The 14,204-nt window shown below is 38.0% G+C and overlaps 1 protein-coding gene across 5 annotated transcripts in view; it reads right to left on the bottom strand.

The window, feature by feature from the left end:
• UTRN (utrophin) overlaps positions 1-14,204 on the bottom strand; it is a 378,237-nt gene that overhangs the window by 55,670 nt on the left and 308,363 nt on the right. For all 5 annotated transcript variants that reach the window (XM_065631423.1, XM_065631424.1, XM_065631422.1 and 2 more), the window contains 3 exons: positions 8,393-8,454; positions 7,324-7,398; positions 129-330 (listed from right to left, as the gene is read on the bottom strand). In XM_065631423.1, the coding sequence (XP_065487495.1) occupies positions 129-330; positions 7,324-7,398; positions 8,393-8,454 (339 nt within the window). The remainder of the gene's footprint in view (positions 1-128; positions 331-7,323; positions 7,399-8,392; positions 8,455-14,204) is intronic.

Genomic DNA, 14,204 nt, shown 5'->3' on the forward strand with positions numbered 1-14,204 from the left:
GAAAAGTCACGTGCAAATCTTACCAATTCTGTCTCCGTGGTTTATATTTTGTTACTACTAAATTAAATTCCTAGGGAATACATTGTGTGTTGTTTTTTGTTGTTGTTTTTTTTTTTTTTTTTACTTACCTATCATATACATTGAGCAGCCAGTTAAGACACATGTCTACACAGAGAGGAACATTCACCATATCTTTGTGTTTCTCTTCAAGTCCACTGTAGATGGTAGTGAGACAGCTGATCACATCCTGGACACCAATCAGCTGGTCATTTTGACTCAACTTGTGCTGTTTGAAAACTTCACTTGTTGTGTTCAGGTCCAACAGGTCCACTAACAACAGGTGATATAAAAAAAAAAAAACAAAACAAACACAAACTTGAATATAGATGCTCAAGCTTAGCATTCACAATTCTTCTTCATGTACATATTTTAGCAAACACTGCAGACAATTAGCCAAGAACTAGCTCTCATTTAGTAATACTATAGTGAAAAACTGTTCTCTGTTAGAAGTCAAAAGCATTTTGGTATTATGTACTTAACAAATACAAATCAACAAGAACACCATAACAGCACTTGCACCACTCAGAAGAACATTAAAAAAGCCACTGAAGTAGTCAGTGTAATTAGACGACCTTAACTTCAGATGTACACACACAAGGAGACCACTGGGCTTAATGGGTTTTCCCCATTTACCATAAAGCAGAATCCCATTAAATGACTATCACTTTTGATTAAATGCAAAGCAAAGCAAATTCTTAGGTAAGAGTGTTCCCTTAAATGCAGCAGGAATATACTGAGGCCTGATTAACTGAACAGCAGTTGCTAAATTAAGTCTTAAAAGAAAGCAGGGACGGACACAGGGAAATCGTTTATTGTAGTTTTCCAGCACTCAAAATGCTACACTTTCATGAAAAATATTTTGATCTCCTTTATTACAGCATGCTTTCTATGGGCAGCTGGTTATACGAAGGATATCCTAGAGGTGACAATGGTTTTGCCTGCAATGTGATTGTGAAAATCTGGATTTTGCATGGTGAAAATAAAAAGCTGTCAATGAGGTCTTCTAATTCCAAAATGAAGTAGAAAAGACGAAACTTATTTTGGCATAAAAGAAGGAATAATAATGTAAGTTAAAGAGTGGTACAACCCTCAGTGACATTTTGACAGAAGAGAGGACTTCAGCAAAAAAGAATAGTTGCAATATATCAATATATTTGCTACAGTATATACAACATGAAGTATATTTTGAGTTCATACAGAGCTGTTTGAGAGCCAGCAACATGTTTACACTATAAATGTCATCTCTCAAAGGAACTTAAACACCACAATCTCAGATGTGTTTTTAATTCCTCTGCACTGATAGTGTTAAATAGGGACCCCAGAAGGGTAGTTTCTGCAAATCAAGTAAGTCCAGCTTGGGTTGGAAAACAAGTACAGCAGGAAAAAGCAGAAGCAAGACAACACTAACCACTACAAGCGGTTCTGTCAAGAACTCAATGAGCATCTATCAAAAGATAAGGTTATAGGCCAAAAGAAGATTACATTCGCAACCCCATTTCCTCCATCTACCCTTTCTAAGACAACTGTAAAATGAGAAACAGCACCTCCCAGCCTCCACTTTTTCTCTCCTTTGCTGACATCTGTACATTCTGTTCTGACGTTACAGCACCAGACTTACAGGGGGTTTATGTTTGTTTGCTTTTTTGTTTTCTTTTTCTTTTTTGGTGTTTTGTTTTGTTTTGTTTTTTTCTAAAAGCCCATCTCTTTTGGGCCTGCAAACAAATGCCAGCCTTGTATTTACCAAACAGGCAGACTGCTAACTGCTGAAAAACTCCTTGCCACTAGTTTGACCTGAGATATTTGGCAGTACACTGTAGCACAGTCTTCTACAGTAGCTGGAAAATACTTAATACACTGGAAAAGGTTCACAGACATGTTTAAAAACAAAACACACCACAATGCAACACAGACTATTTTTTTGAGTGGCGGAGGGAAGGGGGTGAAGCCAGGTGCAAAACTAACATGCTGTCCAGTCACTCAGGACAGGTGGCCACTTTCTGTACTTTTCTTTCATCACCTATGGGGAGGGGGGAAACTTCAAAGTTATTGCAACCAGTTGGCAGTGGTATTTTTCAACCTGTTTTTGTAATGTATTAACAGTTGGCTAAAAGCAGGTAAGGATGTTCCTGAAATAGCCTGACAGTGCTGAAAACCTGCCCTTTTTAAAGCCAGTGAAAATGTAGAATGCTTTCAAATGCCGGAAAGTTGTAGTCCACTTGGCTTAGCATAACAATCCTGGCACTGAAAATGGCAATTCCACAGACACTGGAGTAAGCCTGCTAACATTAAGTTCTCACATTCATATTTCTATCAAAGGATTCTAGATGTAATTGGTAGAAGTACTTTCAGTATTTTCATACTAAAAGGAAACTCTGCTGCTGTAGTAATGCAAATTAAGCAGAGCTTACAGTTTTGGTTGACACCATTCATGGAGAACACCCAGAGGAAATTACTTCCATCCCTGCTTACTTCAGCACTCACCTGGAATGAACTTTGGGTACAGGCAGTTCTTCTGCCATGGCAAGGTCTACCCACTAGCAGAGCTCCTGGATTGGGTTGATGTAAAAAGGGATTATTTTCTCATTAAATTTCTGAAAGTTTTAAAATAAACTGTGTTTATGCAGATGGGGAAAAGCTAATGTGAGACTCACATGCAGTTGTTGGCATGAAGCCTACTATACACAGCTTTTAGTGCATTTTTGCTGTGCCATCCTCCATCTGCTCAAACGTGCTGAATGACCAATCCTGCTGTTAACCAACAAATGGACACAAGGGTCCTTTCTGCAGTGAGGAGACTCTCCCAAAGGAAAACTATAAACAGAAACCACATCATTTCAGCACGGTTCAAGCAGATGTGAGTAACTGACTCAGGAGCAAGCAATGACATGCAGCTGCTAATGGTAAATTTGAGGCTGCTGTAACCACACAGCAAATAGGCAGGCATTACTATGGACCTTTTGTATCAGAAAGACCTTGTGAATGATAGGAGATCCTGCAAAGGACTGGATGGCTGAGGGAAGTCTACATGGCTCTCACTTTTAGTTGTGTGTGCCTTAATGTTCGCTCCTTTCCCTTGTGTGGTTGATATTCTTATTAGCATTCTTATATTTTAAATCACCCAACAGAGCTCAGTGACAGGAATTCTGAATACACATGTGGTTTTGTTCCCTTTTTCCCTTCCAGTACTACACTTCAGTATCTAGGGCAATATAGTTTCTTGAAAATGAGCTAAAGTATGCTGCGTAGCAATAAAATATTATAGTCAGGGCCTGGTGCTGCATGGCTGCTCAGTACAACTGCAAAACAGAATATTCTCTCTGGCCTCATTCTTCTTCTACTACAGTGAGAAAGTGCTCTCAGTATGTCTGCCCCACGTGATCCAAGACAGAGAGGCTAATACTTTGTTTTTTCCAACCTGGAACCTTTCTCAGCTTCCTGCAAAATATATACGCGCAGGTATATGCACACATACATTACTCTCTGCCGGAATCTATCTTGCGAAAAACAAGATGAGATGAAACATGACTCTACTTTCCCACCTCTAAAGGAGAGTGGGGGAAATGGGAGGCAATAGTGGTCCCCAGAGCCATGGGTTTTTAACACTTACTGAGACCAAAGACTCAGAAAAGAGACTTGGCATCAGCAAAGTTTTCCAAAGTACAGTTCTCAAATTACATACTCCTGAACTTGCTTGCACAGCACTAATACCGTATTACTAGTCTTCATGGGAAAGTCAAAATCTATCACGTGCAAGTGGGACTGTGCATCCTGCTCCAGCTGTGCTCTTGGAGTTCTCACCAAAAAGGCCTTTGCAATTATGCACACACTGCGGCTGTGACAGCAATTTGTCACATTTTACAGTTTACAATGACCTCATTTTTGAGTGATTTGTTTTGACATTTTCTATGCCTTAGCACATAAGCCTTTCTGAAGCATTCTGCATCCAAACACCTTTAAACACCATCCACAGTTAAAGTTACAGGAAGACTAAAGTAACTCAGACCAGAGAATAAATGGCAGTGGCACAGAAGATGCCTATTTCCTTACCTTAAAACAAAACCACCACCAAATAAAAGTAATGAAAATAACTCTAGGTAGGGCTTAACCACTATCCCCTTCTGCAGAGAGAAGGTGCTAGCATGTGCTGTGTCTAGGCTATCTCAGCAGCCATTCATGGAACAGAATCAAGCTGAGAATCATCACAGTCAAAGGGAATTTGACCTGTTCGCTGGCAAGAAATAAGCAGTTAAGCAAATGACAAAAGGGACAGCACTGATTACATTTTGAATGTGGTCTTAAAATTGTGCAAGATCATAACAAGTTCCTGTTCAGAGACGGAAAATTCTTGTAGCATTTAGCTTTGTCGATAATCTGCAATGTCTTTCTTAAAACCCCATAACTCATTTTTCTCATAAATTACACAAATCCTTAGTCAAATACACGCACGTAATAAAGACAAAGTTTTTTGACTGTTGTGTCCTCTCATAAGGCAGAGAGATGAAGCAAGCAAGCAGCTTCATAAATAATGAGGCAGACTGAATCCGTAAAGATGACAGTTTCACTCCTGGCTCTTTCAAACTGGAAAATTCTCTTTACTTCTTACTGTTTTCATCTGTCCTCCTTCCACCTCCCTCCCTTAAAACTGGAGACAATATTCACTTTAATAGGAGGGCACTTCTGAAATCTGCAAGTAAGGAGAGCTAACCACTGCAGTTATTACAGAAAATGATATATTTTGTAGTAAAAGCAAGAGCAGGAAGTATGATCCTCCTCAAAGCTTATTAGAAGTAATGAAACTGAAGTTTGTTCTATACAGGTTGCTAGACAATCTGTATGTCAGTCAGAAATAGGTACCATGATTAGCATCCATCATACGCAACCTGTTTTTTCACTCTTTCGCTGGGGAGCAGCACACACAAGGAGAATTTTACTTTACTTTCTGGTTTCTTGCTTTGCTTTTGGTTTTTAGGTACATGTTGATGCATACTTTATACCCTGTGCACTGATAAACGGTAAGCTCATAATGCTCTTTAGTCTTGCTGAGAGATGAAACTACAGCCTTGGGTGGGACCATATCTCTTGCACAGAGAAGCTCTAGGCTGTGCTAAAGAAATATAGTTTTTCTTCAATAACATCAGACAATCTTTCAAAGAACAAGTTCTGTTTATTCCCAAATGCAAGACCTTGAACTCAAGATCTCAAACTCAATCTGAAATTCTGTAAGAAGCCAGCACGGGATAGGAAAAAGTGGCAAGAGGTACTCCCAAGGGCCTGTGCTGTTGCATAGATGCACTCTGGCTTTCTGAAGCAGCGAGCTATCATCTTGGGCACAGCTTCATTTGGTAGAATTCATATTTGAAGCCCAGCCAAGAAGCTATTGCTGAGACAAGACTGCTGTCTTCTAAGCTGGAAGAAAAACTAACTACCTGGAGGGTGGGAAGGGACCTCTCTCTGTGCAACTCCTTCCTTGCTGCCTCTTTAGGATGGCTTTGCCCTTGCATTCCTACTCAGCCTGCAGTACTGTACACCCTCCAGGGCTGAATAGTACTTCCACAGCAAGGACTCCTGAGTTTAAACAAGAAAATTTGGTAATCTGGTATGACATTTTTATACCAGTTGTTGCCAAGACCTTTCAAAAGGTCTGAAACCTGTGACTTTCATGCTCATTCACAACCCACATCTCCTTCCAAAATTGTCCAGTTTCCTTTTTTTTTTTACTTTACCCTATTTTCTTCCCAGTAGATGTGTGGATTTATGTATTTTCTTTTCCATTCATAGTCCTAATAATTTTTAAGTTCATTTTCTTACCATCTCTATAACAGAATTTTTTGTACTGCTTTCTTTTTGTATACCTTAATCTCCCCAGTTCTATGTTTCAGTTAGTTTTCTTCCACACATCCCCCCTTCTCTGCCTACTCACAAAATGTCACTTCTTTCCAAGATTTTGCCCTTTCAGTTATCTTCCATGTCTTCATGTCTTGCTCCCCTCTGTAATGTAAACCATTTCTGTATTGCATCAAATCATTAACTCAGTCCCGTTTCTCTAAAATGAACATTGACCAGTTACAAGCTTGCTCAGCTCCCCCCAAAAATTCCATCTTTCTTTTTCTCATCCTGATTCTCAAGGACAATGCAGAGATACCAGTGCAGGATGACTCTAAAGAGTACTCTGAGATTGCTTCACACAGGAGACTCAGGCAAGAGCCCAGAACCCCAGCGTGGTACTTGCTGTGTAACTCAGAGAAGTCCCAAGTCTGGAGGTCATGACAAGACCTCCTGATACATCACTTCTGAGACTGCTAAACTTTGAACACAGTAGTCATGCAACTTGCTGATGAAACCATAATTGTGATACAATATGAACTGCTTGTTTAAATACCTAGCAAATATAGAAGAAAAAAATTGGAGATACAAACATGAACCTTGGAAATGGAGTGGTTTAGACAGCTGAGCCTACTGAGTAGATGCCTATCCTTTCCTGCTGACGAAATCTGCTTTCTCTTCAGAGTGGACTGTGGCTGAATTATTAGATTGTTTAAAAACAGGGACAAATACCAACATAGATCTGGGAAGAATATCCAAAGTGCATATTAAATGCATTGGTATTTCCTTTCTAAATATATGAGCCTTCTCTACACCCTGAATATATATATACATACTATTCTTGCTAATAATAATAGTTTGTTTTGTCCTAGCAGCTTTCTGTGATTAAAATGTACAGCAATATCAACTACCTATAAACAAAATACAGATCTGTATCCTTTCCCCTCATAATTTGAGCAACCTGAACTCCTCTTTAACTGGACATCACAGAGCAAGATATTCTCTCTGACAGGGAGGAATATTTTCAAAGTTAAATCTAGCAGCAGTAAACACTTAGGAAAAAATGGGATGGAACCCTCTAAAATATAACAAAATACCTGAGTTTATGTCAAACTTCAGGATTTTAGCCCACATAATTTCCCACTGGTTTGTATCCTCTTGTATCAGAAACAGTATGCAATGGTCAAGAGATCCAATATCTATATTCCTATCAATTCTCCTTAGTGGGCATACCTGCTGCACCCCTTTTTTCACTAGTTGTATTTATTTATTTGCAATAATGACACCTACTCTTGGCAACTTTTCCTACCATCTTGTTATCTGACAACCTGTCACGTATGCCTCTGGTTCCTTGTTAAACATTAATGTTGTTAGACTTAAGCTGATCCTCCCTTCCCCAAGTACTATAGAGAAACAATTTGCCTCCAAGGCCAAACTCACAGCACAGTGCTTTCTGTAGTCTTCGGATTTTGATGGCTGTACGGTAGGCAGAGAAGCGTACATTGTTCAGGTCAGCTGAAACAGTAGAACAGAAACATGAGTCGCCTTTAAAACAGAGTCCTTAAGTTTCCTTTACGTGTACATTTTCACATTTTGGAAGAAGTCTGATATCCCTTCTCCGCAATGAATTAACAGAACAAATAAACCAACTAAGAAGTTGAGACCTCAGTCCAACCCACCTGAAGGGAAAATCTCCTGACTCTGACAGTCTAGGGCTTTCAGAGACTGGCACAGTAGAAATCCTGAGACTGTCTCAGCACATGTAATACATATACTTATAACAGAGTTTTACGTGCATATTTTGCAGTGTTAAGTAGTTTCCAGACAAGTGCTCAAGTACAGTACGTTTCTCCAATAATTTACTACTCCATCAGACAACGCAGAGGAAACTGAAGGCAGCAAAGGTCACAGTAACAGAAAAAAATGGCTTTTTAAGCCATAATTTCTATGCCATGACTTTGTAAACAGTGTTTTGAAAGGGAGCATCAGATAGCCATAAGCTCTATTTTAGAAACTGCTTGGTATAGTGATGTTTTTCCTCATGTAAAGTATTTTACCCCTTAATTCCTTTGAAAGGGAGATTTCACAGTATATGTACATGTTAGCAGGGCATGTTGAACTAGTTCTACTATAATATGGCCTAGCCTTTACTGAAAGCATAGCTGCTCTGATTTGTTACAAAAATTAGTTCCCTGCAGACTGGCATCCTGCTTTAACTATGCAGACAGCCTGCATCATTGGACAATCTCTCATGGATTTAAAAGAAATAAACAAGATACTGCATTAAAGCATAGAGTCAGAGCACACTGTTCAGGAATAATATCACTGAAAGGCAACACACATGACGTGATCAAGGCAGTAGGTTTCATGCAAAATGTGTCTCATCGCAACATGGGAAGTGCTCTGTAACACACCGTGCATGGCAACTCAGACACGGTCAGCATACAAATGCAGATTTTACACATGGAATGAACATCACATAATGGTTTATTTTAAGAAATGCACTCACCTAAGGACTGGAAGAGATCAGTCATTTTAGGATGATCCCAACAGGTTGTCTGTGTCTCATGACTACAAAGGAATGAGGTAATAAAAGTTTCAGGCAATGCACATACACACTTCCAAAGAACAAAAAAACCCCAAACATATTCTGGTTTTCTGTGTTTAAGTGGCAAGAAATCCCTCAACTCTTTAATTAAAATGCATGATCTATGCCACTCAGCTCCCTGATCCTTTAAATCACAAAGTTAGAGAGACAACAGCCCACCCATATTTAACAATATTTACTTTTGATTCTAAGTGTGAATGGAAAACCTGATCATTCCTTCATACACCCAATCAATACGTGTCTTCATTGAAGGGATGTGCTCTACACTAGTGCTCACAGAACAGAGATTCAATAGGCAGTATCATTTAACGCAGTGTTTAGCACTGCTGTTTCAATTCACCAAGGTTTCAGGTATGCAGCCACAGGGGTCAAAATGTGTATTATATCAGGTCTACTGAAATATCCAATTCCATTCTACAAGTCGCATTTTACTTGTATTTCTGAATATTAATTGCTGGAATGATTGCACATTCTTGTCTCACAAAGTATTTATCTTTGGGAGAGATTTTTTAGAAAATAAGAGAAGTTGTGTTAAAAAGATCACAGCACTCCCTTTAAAAGTTAATAATGAAAATGGAATTATGCTAGATTAGCAAACCTAGCAATAATGAGCAGAGAATACAACTTCTTTCACATTTGTTTCTATTTAAAAGAATTAACATGCACACATTCTTTTTTTTTCCATGTACAGGTATACTTGTTTGTAAATAATGACTTTAAGTGGCACATTGCCCTTAAATGTAGTGGACTGTATCTTCACTTGGTGTATACATAAATGCCTGTAACTCAGAGGGTGCACAATAATTCATCATCATTGATTTTTCTTTTTTTTTAGTTGAGAAACCAACAAAGAATGAACCTTTTTATTCTAAGTGAAGCAAAAAAATGAGATAGAAGGTTCCTGCTCCAAAGAGCTACAGTGACAGGACAGGTACCACAAAGGTGAGGCAGGTTCCAAACAAAGTGCGTGCTGAGGGCCAGTCTTTTCATTATAGTAGTGGAAAGTGGATGCATTGGGTCTCTGCACAGGGGATACGATTCCCATTTCACCAGTGTGACCTTGTCGGCTTTGAGTCTGGTCTAGGTCTCCACAGTCTCTCTGTCATTAGGTGTAACTCTCTCTGCCATGGGTCTCATTTGTATATCTGGCACTATCAAAACTTCGTGAGGTGTTTTTCATGGAAGGTAAAATACATCCTATTACTACAGTAGGTATAAATTCTCCTTTCCCTCTCTGTGATTATTCCCTAGGAGACAGCTAAGAGAAAAGCTCTGTACATGATTACATTTAAAGATAGATTTATACAACATGCAATCAAAACAACATCTTCTGTAAGACCTTGATTGACTCTGAAATACTATAGGTAAGCCTTCCCTAATTCAGAATACTGAAGTACATCTTTACATTTGAGCACATTTTTCCTGAACTGAAACTTTTATTTCATCGCGTTGAATTATATCACGTGAATTATGTTCGTGTTTCAAATTCTGAATGAGGTGGTCAGGTCTGTGATATGCTGAACTCCCAAGTCAAGGCATACCAGTATCTAAATCAGTGTTCTTGCAGTTTCTAGAAAGACACTACTAAAACAGAACTATGTTTATCGTTGTCCAGAAAAAGTCATTTCAAAAACAAGTAGCTTGACAATTATTTCTCTGGAAGGGGCACACCAATAAATCATGAAGCCAATGACAACAAAAAATTATGTATCTGGGTTTTGCACTGTGCCAAGGTAAAGGCAATTGACTGTCCAGCATTCTCAAAAACCCTGCTATAAAGACACCCTACAGTATCTTACAAAGAAGAACATACGCAGCATCAGTAAAAAGGGACAGAAAATATAGTATGACTCATACTGATCGACTTACTAAACAACCTCAAAACTGGTCCTGAAGCTGCCCAATATCTGCACTACTGTGTTAAGCAGGATACCACGATTATCATGTTGACCACTTAGAATTGATTTCTGTTGACAAAATCTATTGCAACTGCCCACATAAATGGATCCAATGTGTGATCAGTTTAATAAAGCTTGTTTTAAGGAAACTGCTTTATCTCAACTCTGAAAATCAAGAAAAACACAACAAAACCAACAACCAAAAAAACCCACACAAACCACAAATGAAAAAAAAAAAACCAAAAAGGGCCAAGACTGGTGATTTTACTGTCAACATCATAAGTGAAAAGGATTTCTTAGGATTCTCTGAGTAAAGACTCTTAACTAAAACACCTTTGAACTTCTGTGTTAAAAGTAAAGACAGGTGACAGTACTGTGACAGAAACTTTAAATATATGTATATATAAAACTACATTTCACTCTATTTTAAATGCTAAAATATTAATGCAAACACCGCACGTAAACAACATGCAATTTAGCTGAGTGAAATCCTATTTATGGCCTTAGAAAAAACTATCATGTTAAAATTCGCTGTAATGGTAAAAACTTTGTTGAATCAGGGACCTTCTTTCCATGTTCACCATCTTCTGGTATTTAAAAACATGTTTCCATGAAGAAATCCATTGACTATTTGTGGGGTGTTACAAGGATCTCGCCTGGGAAGTGCTGCAGAAGTACAAAGGTTCATTGGCGGCAAATATCTCTCTACACAAAAAACAGTGGATTGATAGCAAAAACTGATTTGAAATTCTTCTTGCAGCAAATTGTTAAATTTTGCTATGTCACATAGGTTTTCTTAAAAAAGAAAAAAAATTGATAGATCCTTGCTTTCTTCCCCCTCCAGAAATATACTGATATACTCCAGTACACATCTGTAATGCTTAATTAGGATACGGGCAGATCCAATTGCAATTCCAGCTTCTAAGTTATTTATAAACCTATATGCAATGAGTAAGAGCTGATATTACCAATCAAGCTTTTTCCTTAAACCAGGTTTCCAAGATTTAAAAACAAACAACAGTTTCATTTTTGAAATTGTATGCCTTAAGTACATAGCTTCACTAGCAGTTTTATCTGAAAGAGTAAGACCTACTTTAATCATGACAACATACCATGCAAAAATGATGTTATTTTTTCTATTTTGTGTGTGCTTAACATGAAGTAGGAGATACGCAAAAATCTCTGTATCCTGCACTATCATCTTATTTCTCTATTTAATGTAGTAAATACCTGAAGAGCTAAATTTTATCTTTACAAAAACACACAGAACATGAAACACACACACACACACAAAACACACACACGAAAATATTTTTCCGTTTCTATTTTCATTTGAAAGAGAAACGCATTTGTGCAAGACTGTTACAGACTAATGGGGTTTTAAAACTTATCACTCAGTTCTTTTGTACACCACACGTGGTAGTTACCTGCCACTAAGATTATGCCAAAAAGGAGGCCTCATGAACATCATCTGGTAGAACAGAAAAAAGGCAAGAGAGAATCCATTCTTTTGAGCTTGTCCATAATTATCTAAAAGGCTGTACTTCCTGACAGCTGCTAAATGACTACACAAAGTGAACGTGATTATGTCAGCCTCACTGTTAAAACCTAGCAAGAAATCAGTGCTGCTACCACCACCGAATATATTCCATGGATAGGCTTCACTTTCGAGGCAGAAAACATGAAAGCCAGACCACAGTGGACAGAGCTGAAAAAAAACCATGTGACCATAGATTTTAAAAGAGCTGTAAAAAACTGGGGAGAGGGAAGGCATTAGTCTCAACAGTGACATTATTTAATGCAAAATTTTGTTTGATAACAATTTCATAATATGTAGGGACTTTTATGTGAACACAAATTGATTTCACAGGAAGAAAAAATGGATGTGCAGATAACCTTCCTGTGCTACAAATAAAAGTGTCAGAGAAAGCAGTCATTTTATTAGGGCCTCCAAACAGGAGGCATGCAAGACAAAGTGCTTACTGGTGATTTGGTTTGTAAAGCAGCTCTTTGAAATAAGATCTATCTTTACTGCAGCTACAGTAGCTTTCTTGTTGTTGATGCAAGACTAACGCAAGCAGCCAAGCACTGAGAAATGTGCTTAGAAACTTTACAGCACTGGATGGTCTGTAACAGATGAGACAGACTTGATGAAATTGAAGGAGATCTTTCTGACCAGGATCTCCCAGCTCCTTTTGATGCAAGTTCATGTCATAGCAATCTATTCTAAATACACACTACAGTAGTTACAAGTGCCTGTCAGTTATTGCCCAGAGAGTAAAAGCAGATTTGGACATTCTCCTGCTTCTCCAATACCTTGCTTGGTAAACACAAACAACATACAAGACATCAGACCTAAAAGAAAGAGGAAATAGATAAACAAGAGATTACACACCCCCTTTGTGTGTATTTTACATGCATATGTGAAAGACATCACCCTTAGAGGAAAGGACCAGAGAATTTGAAATTGCTGATTACCAGAGTTGCTAAAACAGGGTAAACAACTAAAGCAGTACACAATTCGCTTACAGAAGTGCTCCAGTCATTCTCTGAAGATTTCTGGGTAAAATGATTTTACTATATTACAAAGAGAGCTCCAACTTGGTTCCTCTGGAGGCTGTAACTTCTGGGAAGTCCCAGAGGGCAATTAGGTAGAATTGAATGGATTGCTTTTACCATAGGGAGACAACAGGAAGTCTTCAGAAAACTCAGCCCTGCTAGAATCTATCTGCTAAGAATGAAGACATGCCATTTTCTGTATTTTTCTGTAGAAAACAATCTGTAACTCCCAACGACGGGAAACTAAGCCTGCAGAGAAGTTAATGGAAATCTAAAGATGAAATTATGCTGAAGTTAGATGGGAAAAAAAATTTACATGATCACTTTTGAAAATACATTAGAAGTTTACCATATTTAGCCATTTCACTGAACTTCTGAAAAGACTCAAACCAAGAGCAGACAAATCTAGAGTGTCTTCCCTCTCTGTTACAACTACTTTGGCAGTTCTGTCCCAGGTCACAGTGACACTGACACCAAGGAGAAATTATCTGGTCCACAGGACAGGAACACAAGTCATATGAACATGTTACATCTTCCCACATGGATTAGTTAGGGAAGCGTTTCACTGACTGAGCCACAAGAGAATTCATTCAACTTTTTTTTGGTTTTTTGGTTGATATCAAAAGAGTGTCTCCCAGGCCTCTTCTGCCAAAACTTGCTGACACAATATAAGCCATGCAGCAAAACATATATCCATGAATAGATTATATGACAAAACAGTGTAATTTAAGAAGTCTAAGTGCATTTGTGCAAACTTCACTAACTAAAAATAAACATTTGAACCATAAAATACTCTGAATTTTAAAACCTAGTTCTCTAAAGCTTAAATGACAAACATTTACCTTTACAATCTGCTTCTTACCCATTATGTTTTCTGGAAGCTTTCTAATTATAATTGGCAAAGATAAACTTCGTTAAAAACACTTCCTGGTTGTAAATAAACAGCTGAAGAACAGTTAGAATGTCACTTGACTTTTGATGTCTAGAAATAAGATAACAGTCCTGTTGAAATGAATGGAGTAAGTTGTACATCTCCAGGTGTTTCAAGTTGCCCATGAAGTTGTGAAAATAAATTAATTTTTTTTTTTTAAATTTTGCCTGCAAGAAATAAAACTAGAGACAGGTTTGTGGGGTTTTTATTATTTCTTAGCTTATATCTGTGTTGAAAATCACTGGCAAACACCACAAGAGCAGATGCTGAAACAGTACAGCCAAATTTGAAATGGCATAATAACATCCCCACTTTATAAATATGT

The sequence above is a fragment of the Caloenas nicobarica genome, chromosome 3, assembly GCF_036013445.1.
Source record: "Caloenas nicobarica isolate bCalNic1 chromosome 3, bCalNic1.hap1, whole genome shotgun sequence".
Lineage (NCBI taxonomy): Eukaryota > Metazoa > Chordata > Aves > Columbiformes > Columbidae > Caloenas > Caloenas nicobarica.